Source organism: Calliphora vicina, chromosome 5 (genome assembly GCF_958450345.1).
Source record: "Calliphora vicina chromosome 5, idCalVici1.1, whole genome shotgun sequence".
Taxonomy (NCBI): Eukaryota; Metazoa; Arthropoda; class Insecta; order Diptera; family Calliphoridae; genus Calliphora; species Calliphora vicina.
Genome location: NC_088784.1, coordinates 76,727,634 through 76,748,771, shown reverse-complemented (window position 1 = coordinate 76,748,771; position 21,138 = coordinate 76,727,634). Strand labels below are relative to the sequence as shown.

Below are 21,138 nucleotides of genomic sequence, written 5' to 3'. Positions count from 1 at the left end.
TCATCCAAAGATTGTTTTTATTTATATATGACGGATTGTAAAGGAAAAATATTTCGTTTAGCGTAAGAAATTAAAAGAAAACATATTTCTACATGTACCTCAAAATGAGTTCCGTTTTATGTCACGTACGATATACCCTTATTTCGCTCAATATTTTGGACAACAATATTTCGAAAGAACTTTTTATTATTTTAAAATATAGTACCCTCTGAATGGAACATAAAGACCAAATTATTTTTCAGATACTCTTATTGCCACGTACGATGATATGAAATTAACCATATGTAAATAAAAATCAAATTTCGTTCGTAGGTATTCGCATCACTTGGGGCGGCTGCAATGATTTACCTAATTTTTTTTTTTTGTTAAATGTTCGTCATAAGTTTTTACGTAAAGAAATTTTTTAATGTTCGTCGTAATTCAATTTAAGTTTTTAGAAAAAACAAAATGACCACGCCTACTTTTTGATATATTTAAAATCGATGAACGCCTGAACCGATTTCTATAATTTTTTTTAAATGTTTGTAATAGTCCATAAACGTTTTTTACGGAACAATGAAAATAGTGCAACATGTCCAAGAACAGTGCGATGGTCAACATTATGCAGCAGAGCAAACTGATTCTGTTGGCAGGTGATATTTGGCAAACATTATCAGTGATTCCACGGTCAACGACATCCGATGAACTTAATGCATGTTTGAAGTCGTCCGTTTTGTGGAAACACGTTGACATTTCGACCGGCAGTATTCAATTTCCCGTCGCTTTCTGCCAGTTTACCGATCTCATTGCACAAATTGATGTCGACGAATTTAATTTTCAGATTGAAAGTGAAATTTATCGCGAATTGGTAATTTTTATTACTTACACTCACAAATATTTATATACTTTATTAGAGGTAAAATTTGTATTAATTTTTATTAAATACGATATAAAAACATTTAACTCAAACGCTTATGGATCGATTGAGACAAGGAATCGTCTCAGAATAATAGTTCAGATTCGACTGATTTCAAAAAGAAGAGATTTTCAAAACCAAATTGATGTTCTGAAAATCACAATATTGAAACAGGTTTGTTCACTCGATAGTAAAACGAATTTTACTCGATAATAAAATTCGATTCGATGAAAATATGTAAGTTCGCTTTTAAAACGAAAACGTTACTAGACCATTTATGGGCCGATATTACTGATTTTCAATACTAAAAATTATCTGAAATATTGTTAGGTAGATATGAAGGCTTCTGAAAATCTATTTTAAACAACACGCGGACAGACAGACATCTCTAAATGTCCCCGCTATCTATAGGCTCCAAAATATATATACTTTTGAATTGATGCTTTGTTTTCTACAAATGTAAACTCATTCGAACGAAAGTTTTCGATATAAACGAAACCCATTTCAGTTGATAATTGTTTTATGAGAGAATAAAACCCAGAGACACTTTATTCAACCATTATTATATCTTTAATATAATTTTGTTTATTAAAAAAGTACATTTTATATTTACAAATAAATAATTAACAAACAACAAAATGCTTTTTACAAATTTGATTTCATAAATGGTTTTAAATGCTTTTCAAATGAATCAGGTACAGGTTTATGATTCAAAGGACTCATTTTTGCCGATTCAAATAGACGTTCATAGACATTGCCATCATATGAGCCCAATACCGAGTTCAAAACACCATCAGGGAAATCGAAACCATCGGTGAAAGCCACAGCATTGGGTCGTATCTTCTGTAAAGCCAATTCCAAGCGTTCTTGCAAGGATTGCAAATCCTGTTCGGTGATATTAATGAAGCGTAAAATATCGTTCATATGTTTCAAGGCTGTCTGTACTAAAAATAGTTCCAATAAAGCTTCTAAAAATGATTTGGCATTCTTTGAAAGATGGGCAGTTTTGGGCCCAGTAATTTGTTGTAAAAATGTGGCGGCTACAAACTGGCGACCATGGAGCTGATAAAAATAAAATATTTTTATTTTAAAATCAATAATAATGATTGTTAAACTATGTAGATACCTCTGCTGCTTGTATAAGTGCTATGCCACTGTTATTGAAAGCTTCTGGTTGTGTTTGTCCGGCCATCATTTTACGCGACAGACTTTCAAAAGCCAATCGGGTTTTACTATATTAGAAAATATGTTTAGTCTAGGTTTAATAGCTATTAAAATTTCACTTATAATACTCACTGTGCTGCAGTATATTGCAAAGCATTGACAATACATTCCCATGAATTATTCCACTTGGGGAAGGAGTCCGTTTGTAAGCCTTGTCTTAAATACTCAACACTTAGCAGCATGGGTTTGCCTTCAGTTAAGTACGACCAGGATTTTACTAAGAATCTAGCAATCTGCAATAAAAGTACTGTGTTTTCTCCCTCATATGTATAGGCAGCCACAGCATTGCCATAAATGTTGCCAATATTGGCTGCTGTCAAAAAACCATGACCTCCACAAGACAAACGCAAACGTTCAATACCTGCACAGGCATCGGTAGTACACAGGACTTTGAGGGCACATGACAGGGCATGCATTTCGGGTAAACGGGTATATTTGCCGTTATTGATTTCTTCCACAGTTTGATTGTACAATTCCCACATGTATTCGGCCGACATGTGATATGCCAAACCGGTAGCAATTTCGGGAAATAATTTCAATTGTTGCGTCACATGATCCATAATTTGGGGTTCAGGGTCACTGGAAATAAGAATATATTTTTTAATAAATGATTGAAATTCATATTTTTATAGAGTGGCACGATTCTTTGACAAAATTTTTTAAAAGCTGGAATGAAAAAGTTGATACTACCGTACTTTGCTTGATACCATTTTATATTCCAAAGCACCGTAGTACTCCCGCGACAAATTTAATACTTTTAAACTATTTTCAGTATTTTATGGGCAAAATTACAAATTCATTTAGACTAATAACCCTTCCATCTCCGCCTACACAAAGGTGTAGGTAAATTCAACGTATTTTGTAGAGACATTTATATATTATGTACGATTTTTTCTTACTGTTTTTAATGTCCCAATATTATGTGTTATTATCAGTGTTTAAAAAGCTACGATAACTAACAAATTTTTAACTGTTGCTACAACTACTGCTTCAAAAAAGTGTATGTAGCGGTAGCAGTAGCATTTGTCTTTTTTCGTTTTCTTGTTTTTTTTAAAACAACCTTCAAAATATAAAACTCTTAACAGAGCAGTAGTAATAAAACATAAATTGTAAATGGAGTAGTAGCATAAAAATACAAATCATTGCTACTGCTCTATATCGAGTTTTAATTTTTAAGGTAGCAGTAAAGTAGCAGTTGATGCAGCAGTTAAGGTAGCAATAAAAGTAGTCAAAAAAGAAAATCTTCAGTCATAACACCAAAATTGACAGAATTAAACACTGTGTGTTGTTTTTGTTTTGAGAGAGTTTGAAAGAATTATTCGATTTTATTAGTCTCAGTTGTTCGTGTTGCTAACAGAAAGATCGTGTTTTCTGTGTGTATAACAAAAAAGCCGAACTTTTGTTTACAACACGACCAACTTACACAAATATACATTCACAACAACAACACATAATATACTTTTTTGACTGAAGATTTTTATTTTTGACTTATTTTATTGCTACCTCAACTGCTACTTAGCTGCTACTTCAACTGCTACTTCTTCTACTACCTCAACTGCTACTTCTATTACTACTAAATTTTAAAAGCAGCAGAATTAATAAAAAACTAATGACTGCTACATCAAAACTTTTTCTTTTTTAAGGTAGCAATAGAAAATAAATTACTCTGCTACTTTTAAATTTTTCTTTTATTAGTACTGCTACCAAAATGTGAAGGTAGCAGTAGTAGTAGTAATTATTGACTCCGAGTTTTTATTAATTTTTTAACTAGACTACTTGTGTTTTTTCGTTGCTACTGCTACTTGTAGTCTAGTTTTTTAAACACTGGTTATTATAGCTTTCACCTTCGTGAGAATGTCCGTCTGTCTGTCTGTTAAAATCAACCTTCCGAAGCACCCAAATAACTCACATACACGATTCATACATCAATATCTCCGAATTCTTCCGGCTCGGTTGCTATTTAAAATCGAGAAAATCGGTCCACAAATGGCTGAGATATAAATTATTTTCAACCGAAAATCTTGTATAACAGTGATTTATATAGAAAACCTCGTGCTCAACATTATCTGATAAAGAAAATATACAGTATAACTGAATTTTCCATAGAAAATATTCAGTATAACAGTATTTTCTATCGAAAATAATCAATATTGCAGAAATCTTCCGTATAACAGAATTTTTTTTAGAAAATCTTCAATATAACATTAATTTCTATAGAAAATCTCAAGTATACCAGTATTTTCTATGAATATCTAGTGTTTATAAGTGTTTGATAAAGAAAATATTCAGTATAACAGTATTTTCCATAGAAAGTATTCAGTATAACTGTTGTTTCTATAGAAATGTATAAATATATCAGTAAATATTATAGAAAATCTTCCGTATAACAGAATTTTCTGTAGACAATCTTCAATATAACAGTATTTTATATAGAATGTCTTAATTTTAACAGTATTTTTTAGTATAACAGTATTCTATAGAAAGTTTTTAGTATAACAATATTTCTTATATAAAATCTTTAGTCTAACAGTATTTTATATTGAAAATATTCAATATAACAGTATTTTTTATATAAAACCTTCAGTATAACAGTATTATCAATTGAAAATCTTCAGTATAACATTACTATCTATAGAAAGTCTTCAGTATAACAATATTTTCTACATAAAATTATTAGTATAACAGTATTTTATATAGATAATCTTCAGTATAACAGTATTTTAGATATAAAATCTTTAGTATAACAGTATTTAATATAGAAAATCTTCAGTATAACAGTATTTTCTATATAAAACCTTCAGTATAATATTATTATCTATGGAAAATCTTCAGTATAACAGTATTTTCTATAGAAAATCTTTATATAACAGTATTTAATATAGAAAACCGTCAGTATAACAGTACTATCTATAGAAAGTTTTCAGTATAACAATATTATATACATAAAATCTTCAGTACAATAGTATTTTCTATATAAAAATCTATAGAAAATCTTCAGTATAACAGAATATTTTTATATAAAAAATCTTTAGTATAACAGTACTTTTTATATAAAACCTTCAGTATAACTGTATTATCTATGGAAAATCTTCAGTATAACAGTATTTTCTATATAAAATCTTTATATAAAAGTCAGTATAACAGTACTATCTATAGAAAGTTTTCAGTATAACAATATTTTTTATATAAAATCTTTAGTATAACAGTATTTTATATAGTATAACAGTATTTTCTATATAAAACCTTCAGTAGAACAGTATTATCTATAGAAAATCTTTAGTATAACCGTACTATCTATAGAAAGTCTAGACGAACAGTATTTTCCATATATAATCTTTAGTATAACAGTATTTTATATAGAAAGTCTTCAGTATAACAGTTTTTTCTATATAAAATCTTCAGTATATCAGTATTATCTATAGAAAATCTTCAGTATAACAGTACTATCTATAGAAGATTAGTATAACAGTATTTGCTTTAGAAAATCTTTAGTATAACTGTTGTTTCTATAGAAAATCATCAACATAACAGTAATTTTTATAGAAAATTTTCCGTATAACAGTATTTTGTATATAAAATCATTAATATAACTGTATTTCCTATAGAAAATCTTCAGTATAACAGTATTTGCTATAGAAAATCTTTAGTATATCTGTATTTTCTATTAAAAACTTCAGTATAACAATGTTTTTTTATAGAAAATCTTCAGCTTAACAGTATTTTATATAGAAAGTCTTCAGTATAACTTTATATTCTGTAGAAAATATAAGTATTACAGTTTTTTCTATAAAACATATTTAGTATAATATTATTTTATAGAAAATGTTCAGTAGGACCATACTTTTATAAACCATTATGTTAAGAACTAGAACTTCAAATGTTTATAAAATATCATTAAGAACTAACAACTCTTTGAACTTCAAATGTTATTAAATTTTTACTTACTCAGGATTGATGGGACTTTGTCTTCTCACAGCCGCATAACGAGTAGCTATGGTGGCGGCCTCCAATAGATAAGACGTATCCAAATTTACAATTAAACATCTAGTATAGACCATGGTCATGTAGGACAATTTCGAGGCAGGACTTTGTTGAAATGAACCATCTGGCATTACTTTGGCATTTTTCATTAACATGTTCGTGCGAGGAATGCAAACATTTTTTAGACCCAAAAAACCTTGATTTACGGCAGCCATGCCAACCTTTTTGCCAATCTCACCAATATCAATGCCGGGCATGGGCATGTGGGTCTCCAAGTCACGAAGTTGAACAATAAACATTTGTATACCTTTGTGCTGGCCGTCAATGTAAAGTTGAGCTACAACCATGGCGTGATTGGCAGTATGGCCCACTGAAACAACATAAAGTAGTAATTAATTCGAATATTGAGGACACTAAGAACTCAAACAGTTTTGAGTTAAATTTATTATACTTACATCCTCCTGGCCACCATTTGTAGGCCTGCAAACAGGGTGTATTCAACACAAACTCTTCGGTTTTACGATCATAATCTGCCCGGGTTTGTATACCTCTGACATTGGTGCCATGTGCCAATTCGGTTTGAGCATAGGTGCCAATAATATTACAATTTTCGGCCGCTTTACCCCATTTCTCTACTTGTTCTGGAGTTCCCTGACCTTTTATGACATCCACAAACATGGTAATGTGTGTGGAAACGGGACTGTTGGCAGGAAATAGACCATGACTGGCCAAACCATATAACATTTTTCTAAAATACATAAGAGAAGAAATAAGAATTCAAATATTTTCTTGTGAGTGAATTGGAAACTTACGGCCAGATATCATCTCCTCCAGGATTTCTTTCTTTTTGTAGTTTACGTAATTTTTTAGCTGTGGTAGTCACTTGTTCAACAGCACGATTATAAACGCCCACATGATCGAGGTATTCATGTTTGAGTCCATAACCCTTTTCGAGATCGTCGAAGAGAATATGTTCTATAAGAGATGATAATTACATTAAAAATTAGAAGAGCCGAAATTAATTATATAGGAATTTATCTCCATGAAATAAAATAATTTAAAATATCCCCAAAAGTATTTAAAAATCTCAAACTTTAAGGTCAAATTCCCAAATCTGCAAGACTGTATTGGTTTTGAGACCCTATAAAAATATACATTCTGGGTCATTGTATTGTATTTTTGTTGACATTTCAGCTTTCCAAAGGACCCAGATATATTACGGATCCATATCTTGTATCAATATATACAATACAAAATAGTTCCATAAATGTCTTAAACATGAGCAATAAAACATGATAACCTCTTTTTTAATATTTCTCTAAATTGTAGGGTATTTAAGACCCCAGCCGATTTGATATTAATTTTATCTGTATGACAAATATTGCATATTTTCAATATCTACAAGTAACAATAATAGAAATAAATTTTATCAAATCATTTAGATTTAATTAAGCTTTATTATTTCAACAGAAATTTGACGATGCGGCCGGGACGGACTATTCAATTTTATGGCTTATATTTGGTTTTATTATAAAAAAAAACATCGTAAATAACTGTTTACTTTAATCAACACACTCTAATCAAACATTTAATTATTAAATAAAGATTATTTTATGAATATTAAGAAAATATACAAAACTTTTTGATATTTTTCTTTAAATGGTAAATATTCATGATGCCATATTCATCACTACACCATTTCCAATTGTATTTTAGAATTTTCTAATTATATTTCAGAATATTCCAATTGAAGTTCAGAAATTTCCAATTATATCAGAATTTTCCATGTATATTTCAGAAAATTCCAATTATATTTTAGAATATTCCAATTGAAGTTCAGAAATTTCGAATTACATATATTTTAGAATTTCCCATTTATATTTCAGAATTTTCAAGTTATATTTCAGAAATTTGTAATTATATTTCAGAAATTTCCAATTGCATTTCAGAATTTTCCAATTGTATTTCAGAAATTTCCATTTGTATTTCAGAATTTTTAATTTATACTTAAAAAATTTCTAATTGTATTTCAGAATTTTCCAATTGTTTTTCAGAAATTTCTATTTGTATTTCAGAAATTTGCATTGGTAACGCTATTACAATTTTCTGAAATACAAATTGAAATTTCTGAAATACAATTGGAAAATTCTGAAATACAATTAGAAACTTTTTAAGTATAAATTAAAAATTCGGAAATACAAATGCAAATTTCTGAAATACAATTAGAAATTTCTGAAATATAAATGGAAAATTCTGAAATATAATTGAAATATTCTGAAATTCAATTAGAAAATTCTGAAATATAATTGGAAATTTCTGAAATATAATTGGAAAATTCTGAAATATAATTGGACATTTCTGAACTTTAATTGGAATACAATTGGAAATGGTGTAGTTACTAATAAAAATTTGGACCAACAGCTGGTATATGCAGTTCTTACACATTTTTATTGGTTGAATTTTAATGTCATCTAACTTCTCAATAACCATTTTTACTGGAATTCAAGTTGAATGCAAGTGTAATTCAAGCCTTGAATTACAGTTGTATTACACTTCATTTCAATAGCATTCTCCAGTAAAAAGGAAACATTAATACAAGCCATATGTTTATACCCTTCACCTTCGTGAGAAGGGTATATATAAGTTTGTCATTCCGTTTGTAATTTCTACATTTTTCATTTCCGACCCTATAAAGTATATACATATATTCTGGATCCTTATAGATAGCGGAGTCGATTAAGCCATGTCCGTCTGTCTGTCTGTTGAAATCAATTTTCTGAAGACCCCAGATATTTTCGGGATCCAAATCTTCAATAATTCTGTCAGACATGCTTTCGAGAAGTTTGCTATTTAAAATCAGCAAAATAACGGAGACATGAGCAAAAAACCGGGACAACCTCGATTTTTGATCTATATCTGGATTACTAAGTCATTAATATAGACAATATGGATATCTAATGATAGGTATTTCAAAGTCCATTGCAACGATGTAGATAAGGGTAAATTAAGTTGGACCTACAATGGGTCAAAATCGGGAAAAATATTTTTTAACCCGAATTTTTTTTCATCAAACTATTTTTTTTCTAAACAAAAATTTAAAAACTAAAAAGAAAACATTTTTTTAAAAAATTTGGAAAAAAGTTTTTAAAAAAAATTAAAAAACAATTTCGAAAAAAAAAAATTTTGAAAAACAATTAAAAAAAAATTAAATTTTGTTTACCTAAAAAAATTTATTTTAAAGTATAATTTGGTGAAGGGTATATAAGATTCGGCACAGCCGAATATAGCTCTCTTACTTGTTTTTGTTTGAAAATATTTAATTTTTGCAAATATTTTTCAAACCTTATTAAATTTGCATTCAAGTCAAATTCCAATAAAATGTTCAAGTGCTTGAATTTTGCGGCTTTGGTACTTATTGGATTAAGTCGAATTATATCATTTGTGAAAAGAAACTTGTTCCGTTTACTAGAATCATTAATGATTTCCAGTTTTGTGTGGACCTTCCCTTAGTATCAATTATATACTTATACATATATGTATTGGAAACATGACTTAACGAAATTAATTAGCAAAAACTAATAGCAAAATAAATTAATTACGATAAGAATTATTCAACAATTCAGGTGCACTTGATATAACTCGAACAAGAACTGTCTGAATCATTGTATTTGTACCAAGAGAAGTTTGTTATATAGTTACAAATTGCCATCTGAATTGTACAAAACTGAAATGGTTTACAGGTGTAGAGTAAAGCTGAATTTGAACTCGGTGGATTTTGAAAGCTTATATAATATATTTTAAACAATCAACTCAGGAAGTGTAAAGACAGCTTTAACGCATCGTATTGACTATCAATATTTTCAGTTGTTTTATTGAGCAAAGACTTACTATATTTTATGATCGTCTCTTAAGAATATTCTTATGAAAGTCTGATTGAAATTTGATGGTCTGGCCAGATTTCAGCAGCTCATAATAGATATGACCCTTTTGCTCCTATTAACTACAGAGAATTACCTTAACGACATAAATATTTGGCATTGGTGTCTATTCGACATGTTGGTCGAGCTTTACATACGATCTCTTACGCTTCGGGTTATCGTAATGGATAAATATTTCATCGCAAGTAATAATTAGGTTCAAAAATTATTTTCTTTTATTGCGTTTAAACATGTTTTATATACAAAATCAAGAAACTGAATCATCGTAACCTCAACAATATGAACGCCTACCATGGTTTTAGATGAATCTTGCTGCTCTCAAAAGTTTTGAAATGATTTTGCAAACTCTTGTTGAGTTTTATAACAATCTTCATGGGGTAATAAATTCTGGGTCTTCAAACTGTTTCGGCTGGCCTGGGATATCTTCGTCTTCCGTGTCAAAATCACCACTTCTGAACCATTCATTCATTTCTCTCGCACATGAAACCGATGAAACACATTCACCACAAGCTTTGGTGAGCAACAGGTGTGCTTAATTCAGTTGTACTTCTAATGTCTTGAATTCATTCCTTTGAGAATTCATTCTTTATAGAATTAATTCCTTATTGAATCATTAAAATCTTTTAATTTCGAATTAACATTTTAGTGAATTAAGCTCAAATTGAATTTATTAATTCAAAGCTCTGCTTAAAATACGTGTAGTTACGCCACCAAAGATTTCTATAGACGATCACTAACTTCTTATCTACCGAATCTCTTGTAATTTTCTAGTATATTTTATATACAAGGTTTACATGAACACAAAAATATAAACCTAAAAATATGCACTAATTTATTCGTGTTCCAAATAGATCGGAATTTTTTGTTTATTAACATGCAAAACTCATGTTCTATTCTCTCTGCTATAACAAACACAAAAAGTAAGAGTGATATATTCGCTTATATACCCACCATCAATATGTCATAATAAAATATCAATTATGGACCGATCCTCACAAAAATTGATAGTCAAATTTAGGTTCATATAAAACTAGTTTAAGTCCATTTTCATTTTGAAATTAATTATTATAAGTCAATTAGTTATGAATGTTCAAGTCTATTTTTGAGGGGGACCTTGTATGGAGTCTAGGGACATACTTTACTGTATAATTTCAGATTACTTAGAACCAATTTGTGCAAAATTTTATCAGGATTCAAACAAGATTCCGGGGGGGCTAGGGGAATCATGAATCATTTTCAATTCCATTGAGGACGGCACAGTCTATGCGGGACCAGAAGGCATTTAGAGTGTTGCTCCATCCTGATCTTAGTTGTGCAGAACGACTCTTGTTTTACGCGGTAGAACTTTTTCGGCGTCTGCTATCGGTGGTGGGAGAAACAAACCTTATCAACCTTATTCTTTCGTTTGGACCCTATTGTGTTTTCAACAGACAAACAGATGGACGGACATATCTAGATCGTCTTAGAATTTCATAGGGACCCAGAATATATGTGGGGCATTTCATGTCAAGTGAACCAACTTTTGAAATCGATGTCTTCCGATCGGGATGAAATTTGCACCAAGGTTAGCTCTATTGGATAGTAACTCAGACACAATTTTTCAACAACATCGGTCGAGAACTCTCTGAGTTATAGGGGGTAAAATTTTGACAATTTGGTCAAACAGGGGTTTTTTCTTATCCATGTAACTTATTACCTATTGTTCTTAGCAAAATGTGTCCCAAATAGTATAGATAGCTATTTCTTCGATCTTTCGAAAAAAAAAAATAAAAAATTTTTAATATTTTTTTTCCGAAATAAAAAACTTTTTTGACTTTTTTTTAAAATGGGTCCTTTTTTTTTTTTTTTTTTTTTTTTTTTCTTAAAATAAAGTTTAGATATTTTCCTTGAACACCTACTTGGTCGCTTAGTGGGATGCGAGTGGGATATCTATCAAAATAAATATTTTGTAACTTAAAACATAAAATTTTTGACTTTTTTTGCAAAATCAAAAACTTTGTTGACTTTTTTTCAAAATGGACCCTTTTTTAATCTTTTTTTTTAGGTCAAACAAAAGCTTAGATATTATCCTTGAAGACCCTTTTGGTCGCTTAGTGGGATGCGAGTGGGATATCTATCAAAATAAATATTTTTTAACTCAAGACTTACAATTTTTGACTTTTTTTTTTGCAAATACGATTTTTTTTCCAAATGGGCCCTTTTTTCCTTTTTGCCAAAAAATCAAAAATTGTATATCTTGAGTTACAAAATATTTATTTTGATAGATATCCCACTCGTATCCCACTAAGGGACCTAAAATATCTAAAAGGAATGGACCTAAGCTTTCTTTTGCTTAAAAAAAAAATTTTAAAAAAGGGCCCATTTTGAAAATGAAAAAGTCAACAAAGTTTTTCATTTTGCAAAAAAAGTCAAAAATTTTATGTTTTGAGTTACAAAATATTTATTTTGATAGATATCCCACTCGCATCCCACTAAGCGACCAAGTAGGTGTTCAAGGAAAATATCTAAACTTTATTTTAAGAAAAAAAAAAAAAAAAGACCCATTTTAAAAAAAAGTCAAAAAAGTTTTTGATTTCGGAAAAAAAATATTAAAAATTTTTTATTTTTTTTTTTAAATATTTTTTTTCGAAAGATCGAAGAAATAGCTATCTATACTATTTGGGACACATTTTGCTAAGAACAATAGGTAATAAGTTACATGGATAAGAAAAAACCCCTGTTTGACCAAATTGTCAAAATTTTACCCCCTATAACTCAGAGAGTTCTCGACCGATGTTGTTGAAAAATTGTGTCTGAGTTACTATCCAATAGAGCTAACCTTGGTGCATCCCGATCGGAAGACATCGATTTCAAAAGTTGGTTCACTTGACATGAAATCCCTCATGTATATACTTTTGTGATAAATATTTCGATGTGTAACCAACGGAATGAATGAATTAAACTGATTGGCTTTGAATTATAATTAGATTCATCCAATAAGTTTAACAATATACCAGATTAAAACGAAGATTTAATAAATTCATTAATTGTTGAATTAATTCATTTAACCTTTGAACTGTTAAATGATGTGCAAATCGTAAACTAAAAACTATATGCACGTTGAGAAAAAACATGTTTCTAATATGATCACAGCCATTTTGTTTTGATATGACTACAAATCATTCAATCATATTATTGTCACTGCAGAAATTTTAATAATTGTGACAACCATAATATTAGAGTGTCTAAAAACCTGCAAATTTAAAAAACCGGTTTCCGGTTTAACCGAAAAAGTGTGTTTTTGATAAAACCGGTTTTGATTATTGTCTTTTAAAAAACCAGTTAAGCATTTTCGGTTTTTGTCTTCAAAAAAACCGGTTAACCGGTTTATATTAAATTTTTATTTAATGAAAATTTTGCATTTTTGAGTTCTTTATCCTTCACCTTCGTGAGAATGGTATATGTAAGTTTGTCATTCCGTTTGTAATTTCCACAATATACATAATTTTCCGACCCTATAAAGTATATATATTCTGGATCCTTATAGATATCGGAGTCGATTAAGCCATGTCCGTCTGTCTGTCTGTTCAAATCAATTTTCTGAAGACCCCAGATATCTTCGGGATCCAAATTTTCAATAATTCTGTCAGACATGCTTTCGAGAAGTTCCCTATTTAAAATCAGCAAAATCGGTCCACAAATGGCTGAGATATGTGGAAAAAACCAGGACAACCTCGATTTTTGACATATATCTGGATTACGAAGTCATTAATATAGACAATATGGATATCTAATGATAGATATTTCAAAGAACTTTGCAACGACGTATATAAGACCATAGTAAGTTGGACCTACAATGGGTCAAAATCTGAAAAAATACTTGTTAACCCGAATTTTTTAATTACAGTGGTCATAATATTGTGGAATAACTTGTAATCATGTAAAAAAGTTGTTGTGTAGGTGTGAACAGTGCATGATTTTCATAAAAGGAATGGATTGAGATTTCTGGTTTCTGTGATAACCATGCCCTCAAATCGCTCGTGCAGAATATCTAATATGACATAAGTTGTGTGGCACACATCGCCGTGAAGTTGAAACCACAATATCATCCAATTCAGACCAAAAGATGTTGACCTGCCCAACTTCGTTCTTAAAGGAAATATGGCGCGAGAACGCAGATGGGCAATATCCATATCAACTAGTGACTTTTTCAGGAAGCTTTGGAAGCTCTTGGATCTCATGTTAATTGGTTTGGTATTGTCCCAAATTTGACAATTTTGTTTGTTGACATACATACCAATTCATCCAGAAATTAAATGAAAATTAGGTTCATTTTGATAAATCAATTTTTCAATTCGCTATTCGTCCATGGCGATTTAGCAGAACCAACTGAATTAATTACAGCCGATTTGACAGATGTAGCTTCTATCAACCGTCAAAGTTCGGAAGTGCCTATTGGAAAACCATTTATATTAAAAACAATTAAGAATGTATAGTCGGTCAAGCGCGACCATATGATACCCTACACCAATATAATTATGGATCAATCGCAATAAAATTAGGTGGCATGACTTCTGTATATATGAAACCTATTTGTGTTGAATTTTATTTGAATACCAAAATTTTTAAAAAATCGATACTCATTAAAATGATTTTCGGAAGTGGGCCGATGGTCATAAAATTTAGTGACATAGCTTTTGTATATATATGAATTATTTGGGTTGAGTTTTATTAGAATTCCAATATTTTTAAGAGATTTATGCTAGTTAAAGTGATTTTCGGAAGTGGTTCTATATGGCAGCTATTATTAATTGTTTACCGATCATCACAAAATTTGGCGAGACGAGTTCGACTTATATAATCGACCGTTTGTATCCAAATTCAATAGGCTTCGTCCTTGGGACAATAGAAAAGCTTGTACCAAATTTTGTCGAATTATCTTTGAAATTGCGATCTGTAGTTTGATTACAAGGTTTACATGGACGGACAGACGGACGGGCGGACATCGTTAAATCGACTCAGAAAGTGATCCTGACCAGATTGGTAAACCGGTTAACCGAAAAACCGGTTTTTCTTCGAAAGCTCGGTTTTTTGCGAACCGGTTAATTTAAAATGTTGATTTTCGGTTCAGCACCCTCCACTATGGTGCAGTAGGGTATAAAAACGTACGTTTTTGTGTAGTAAAATACATACAGCTATTTTACTAGGGTATTCATTCGACTAATGATCGTTCGCTTAATCGAATAATTTCTTACGAATAATTATTCGAACAATTTAAAAATGGTCATTTTCGAATAACGAATAATTCGAACAATTTTATGTAGAATAATCGAATAAAACGAATAAATGTTCATATACATATATTTAAATTTACAAAATTGCTTAAAATTTTTCATAATTTCAATTTTAACTAAGTAATAATGACTCACAAAATGTGTATTGTTTCTGAAATTCGACAAATAACTAAAGACAAAGGGACTTTCGATCACTGTAGATGAGTGTTCCGATAGCTCCTTCTATAAATATATAAATATTACTGCAAGAAGTTACAATTCTAAAAACAAATATTTCAAAATATTTAACTTAAGACTTGAACCAATGAAAATAAAAGGTACGGAATAAAATATTTGTTATTTAGCTGGCGAAATATTAGAAGAATCGCAATTAATAATCAAAATTTTAACTTAGAATAAAGTGGAGTTGAATGTGATGGAGAATGTGATTTTGAAACGGCCGTCGAAAGTGATATTAAGGATGACATTTATATTGATTACATTGAAATAGATGAAGGCCATGATCTTAAAATATATGGGGCATTTCATGTCAAGTGAACCAACTTTTGAAATCGATGTCTTCCGATCGGGATGAAATTTGCACCAAGGTTAGCTTGCGTTACAAAATATTTATTTTGATAGATATCCCACTCGCATCCCACTAAGGGACTAAAAATATATTAAAGGAATGGACCTAAGCTTTCTTTTGTCTACAAAAAAAATTTTAAAAAAAGGGCCCATTTGGAAAAAAAATCGTATTTGCAAAAAAAAAAGTCCAAAATTGTAAGTCATGAGTTAAAAAATATTTATTTTGATAGATATCCCACTCGCATCCCACTAAGCGACCAAAAGGGTCTTCAAGGATAATATCTAAGCTTTTGTTTGACCTAAAAAAAAGATTAAAAAAGGGTCCATTTTGAAAAAAAAAAGTCAACAAAGTTTTTGATTTTGCAAAAAAAGTCAAAAATTTTATGTTTTGAGTTACAAAATATTTATTTTGATAGATATCCCACTCGCATCCCACTAAGCGACCAAGTAGGTGTTCAAGGAAAATATCTAAACTTTATTTTAAGAAAAAAAAAAAAAAAAAAAAAAAGGACCCATTTTAAAAAAAAGTCAAAAAAGTTTTTGATTTCGGAAAAAAAATATTAAAAATTTTTTATTTTTTTTTTTAAATATTTTTTTTCGAAAGATCGAAGAAATAGCTATCTATACTATTTGGGACACATTTTGCTAAGAACAATAGGTAATAAGTTACATGGATAAGAAAAAACCCCTGTTTGACCAAATTGTCAAAATTTTACCCCCTATAACTCAGAGAGTTCTCGACCGATGTTGTTGAAAAATTGTGTCTGAGTTACTATCCAATAGAGCTAACCTTGGTGCAAATTTCATCCCGATCGGAAGACATCGATTTCAAAAGTTGGTTCACTTGACATGAAATGCCCCATATGTATATAAGTGATGTTATTAACCGCGTACGTAAGTGTTGCAAAATATTTCATAAATCGAATGATAAACACATATATTGCAAACTAACGTTTTGTTGCTCGTCTTATACATGATTTTGACCAACGTTGAACATCTTTGTCTAACATGGTAATAAACTTTTTGCGTATTTGTAAATGCGTCAATCATGCACTGCCTGACTTCAAATTTGCCACGTTCACTGACAATGATATCAAACTTAGGACAGATTCCCTTTATTATGTAATTCCCCAAGACCACTTTATTAAGCAAAGATTCGGCAACGTTGATAGAGCTTGATGTATAATTAGAGATGCTAAACGGGAAATCCCGTTCCTGAAAATCCCGGGGTTTTTGGGATTTCCCCTTTTCTTGTAAGTTGTTTAACAAAACTCAATTTAAATCCTATCCAAATGAAACTGATTTTATCTCAGATGATGATCTCGAACAAAATGAAAATACATATTTCGATTGCTAAAAGGCTAAAAGATAAGGTACTGTTTTTTACCGTATGTACATTAGAGTTCGTTTGTGACCAGGTCACTTCATTTGTTTTTCGAGTATCATAATTTTTCTGAAGGTTTTTGTGTAAATAAAAATAAAGCGTCCATTTTTTTTTTGAATATTTTCAAAAAACTAAAATTTTTTTTTATAAGATGTGTGGGTTTTTGGAACTATTTTTAAGGATTCGAAAAACATCAATTGTATTAATTTTTGATGCAGAATCGACTGGTGAAATCATGTTTGCAATATCTTCAATTGTTTTTGGTCTACAGAAAAATGTTGAGCAAACACAAGTAGTGAAAATTTTCAAAAAAAAAGAACGCCATTATTTTTATTTACGCAAAAACCTTCAGGAAAATTATGATACCCGCAAATCAAATTTTTGAAATTAACTCTAATGTACATACTTTATTATTATTTATTCTTATATAATGTACTTATGCAAGTATTTTATGCTTTTTAGTGCCTAATAAAAATTAATTGCTAAATAAAAAATTTACTTTCAATTGTAAAGACATAATTATGTACGTTTCTTTCTTATAATTTTCGGGATTTTAGATTTTTCGAAAATCCCGAAACCCCGGGTCGGGATTTCGGGATTCTTTACCAAATCCTGAACCCCGGGATTTTCAAAAACCAGTCCCGATTAGCATCTCTATGTATAATACAATTTGTTATAAATAATTTAGAAATAGTGAATGATTAATTTACTAAAGAATTAGTTACTCAATTTAAAACCCGAATTAATGAACGACATAAAAAAGTTCTTAATACGTTTATATTGTATTTGAATTCAGGATCATGTCCAACTGGCTCAAATATTTTAAAGCATAGCTACAAAACGGAAACTAAAATGTTTGCTAGTCAATTGTTTTCTAGATTTTTCGGGAGGGAATCTGATCAAAATATTTCTGATGAAAATTTAATAATGGACATTGTTTTTGAATGTTTTTTTAACTTTATCAGTACTTGAATTTTTAACTTTAACGTTATTTTTTGTTTTCCTTTACTTTTTAAAAAAAATTTAATTATTCGAATAATTCGATTAATTTTAAACGCGTGATCGAATTATTCGAACAAGTTAAAATCTCTTATTCGAATTATTCGTTTTATTCGAACAAGAGAAAAATCGAATAAGTCGAATACCCTATATATATTTTACTGATACATTATGGTGATTGTGTTAAATTTTTCTGAAATATCTAAACTATTTTTAATGCAGTTGAAAAACTGTCATTGCATTGCAATGTAATGGCTATATTTAAATTTACTGTACAGTAAATTTGAATATAGTCATTATAGCCTAACGAAATACAAATTTCAATGTTGTATTTTTTTTCAAATTGTTGTTTACAACAAGAAAAACATTATCTGATAAGCGGGCTTTACCGACTGCAACACACGATATCTAACTAATAAAGTCTATATAAAAATAAATAAATAATTATGTATGTCAATTATTAATATCAGTACGAAATCAACCAAAAATTGATAAGTTTTTGCTCATGCCAGCCATACCATATCAAAGGTTTAGTTTTTATTCATTTTTATCTTTTTCACAAATTTTTTTTGTTTCATTTGATTAAACTTTGAACTCTAATTATCTAATTATAGGTATATTTTTATACATAATTATTAAGTAAATGCATTTAGTGCATAATATTTGTTTATGTTTTTTTAAATTATTTACCAAGTTCACGTTTTGTTTTTAATTTGTCTGAACCGCCATAAAACCATTGAGCGATTTCTTCACTACTGATCGTGGCCTGTTGACGTTCTTTGGCAATATCGGGATTTATGGTTTTGGGAACAATCGATATTTGTGAGGGCATTTTTTTGAAGATTTTTATATTAAAAGAAGATTTATTAATATTATTTTCTGTAATATTTTCAAATTAAAATATTTTTGTTTGCGAATATATTTTTTTAAACACTTCCTCTCTTCACGATTTCAAATAGTCGACTAATTAATGCTCATTTTTTGAAAAAGCTTTTATACGTGTGTTTTGTAAATGTTTTCGTTTGTTTATCTCTAAATATTAAAATGTACACACGCTTATTGTGTTTTTTAGCACAGTGTTTTATGCGGCTCTATAATCGAATGTCACAGAATTCTTTCTATTCCGATCGAAAGTGCACGCAGAGAATAAACATGGTTCTGATATGATCGTAGCAATTTTTTAAGCCGTTATTGCAGCATAGATAAAATATATTCAACTGTTCCAAATTTATGGGGGCTTGTTTCTATGTTTTTTTTATTTAATGCAACACAGATAGGGGCTTGTTTTCTATGTTTCAAAGTCCAATGAAATTTTCAACAAATTTTTGATTAACCAAAAACACTGTTCGATTTACTAGTATGACTATGCAAAACTTTGTTATCACAACGAAATACAATGTTCATATGTATTATAAAGAGAATAACATTCCTTAATAAACTCTTTAAAAAATAAACTTTTTTCAATAAAAAAATCTCTTTAAAAAAGAGCTATTTTTATAACAATTGAATTTGGAAAACATTCAAGACCGGTTTTCAAAGGTAGCAAATCTATATTAGCTACAAATATGAGAAATTAAAACAAGATAAAGTAAAATCTTTAAAGTTTAAACGATTGACTCTTAGAGAGAAAATTGTTAATAAACATTTCTCGCCTGATTCGTAGGTAGTTTTAAAAAGTTATTATTAATGTTTACTTTTTAAGTTGCATGTAAAAGTAAAATACTCTCTCTAAAACTGTGACGCAAAGGGTTTAAAGTTCAAAATTTTGCACTTGTACGTATAAATCGAACGACCTACAAAAAAATTTGTAATTTAATTTACACACCAAGTGATCGACAGCATTTCCAATTGAAATTTTCAATTATATTTCAGAATGTTCCATTTTCAATTTGTATTTAAGAATTTTTAAATTATATATCGAGGGATTATATTCAAAACCCTCTATCTTTGATTTTCACGAAAATGACATTTTGATGGTAAAATGTTCAGTAAAATAGCCCTCATATATGGTGTGAATTTTATAACAAAGGTGTTTTTTTACCTGTTTTATTTGCATTTTTGTTATTTCTCTATCTTACACAAATAATTTTCTTGACTGCAAAACTCTCTATCTTTTCAAAAAAATTTATTTTTAAATATTTTTTTTTAAATAATTTCTTGAAACAAAATTCCAAAAAATTTACAAAAGCTAAATAAAAAAATTGTTTCTATAATTTTTTGTTTAATATTGTATTATTAGATGCTATCTTAAATAAATCACGTTAAAAACTGACAGAAGGCATAAATGAAATCAATATAATTAATTTTTATTAAAGTGCAAAACCCTCTATCTGATCATTTCGTACATACACATTGAATATTTTTGAAAATCAAAACCCTCTATCTATCATAAAGTCCACAATAATGCAAAATTTTAAAAACCAATTATATGTGAAATTCAGTAGTTGCTTTTAAAAATATTGTAGATTACCGAATTTTAATAACTCAAGTAATATGCGAAAAAAAACAGTTTTTTGAAAACAGGGTTTTGAATATAGGCCCTCGATATACATACTTAAACACTTTCTTCCAATTGTATTTCAGAAATTTATTTTTGTATTTCAGAAATATTCCTTTGTATTTCTATTAGAATTTTCTGAAATACAATTAGAAATCTCTGAAATATAAGTGGAAAATTCTGAAATATAATGGAAAATTTCTAAAATACATTTGCAAAATTCTGAACTACAATTACAAATTTCTAAAAAATAATTGAACATTTCTGAAATTCAGTTGGAAATTTCTGATATACAATTGCAAATGGTGTACAGAAGCTTATTGACCTATATCAATACATTTGTAATTTCAAGAATAGCGTAAAATATTTAAAACTATTCG

The 21,138-nt window shown here is 29.3% G+C and overlaps 1 protein-coding gene across 1 annotated transcript; it reads right to left on the bottom strand.

Annotated features, from left to right (window-relative positions):
- Nucleotides 1-1,442: 1,442 nt before the first annotated feature.
- Acox57D-d (acyl-Coenzyme A oxidase at 57D distal) lies at nucleotides 1,443-19,212 on the bottom strand. The gene is made up of 7 exons (XM_065513437.1): nucleotides 18,952-19,212; nucleotides 6,913-7,075; nucleotides 6,556-6,848; nucleotides 6,065-6,470; nucleotides 2,192-2,698; nucleotides 2,022-2,127; nucleotides 1,443-1,957 (listed from the first exon to the last, which is right to left on the bottom strand). The coding sequence occupies exons 1-7, from the start codon at nucleotides 19,091-19,093 to the stop codon at nucleotides 1,541-1,543; spliced, it is 2,034 nt and encodes a 677-aa protein (XP_065369509.1). The 5' UTR covers nucleotides 19,094-19,212; the 3' UTR covers nucleotides 1,443-1,540.
- Nucleotides 19,213-21,138: the final 1,926 nt, after the last annotated feature.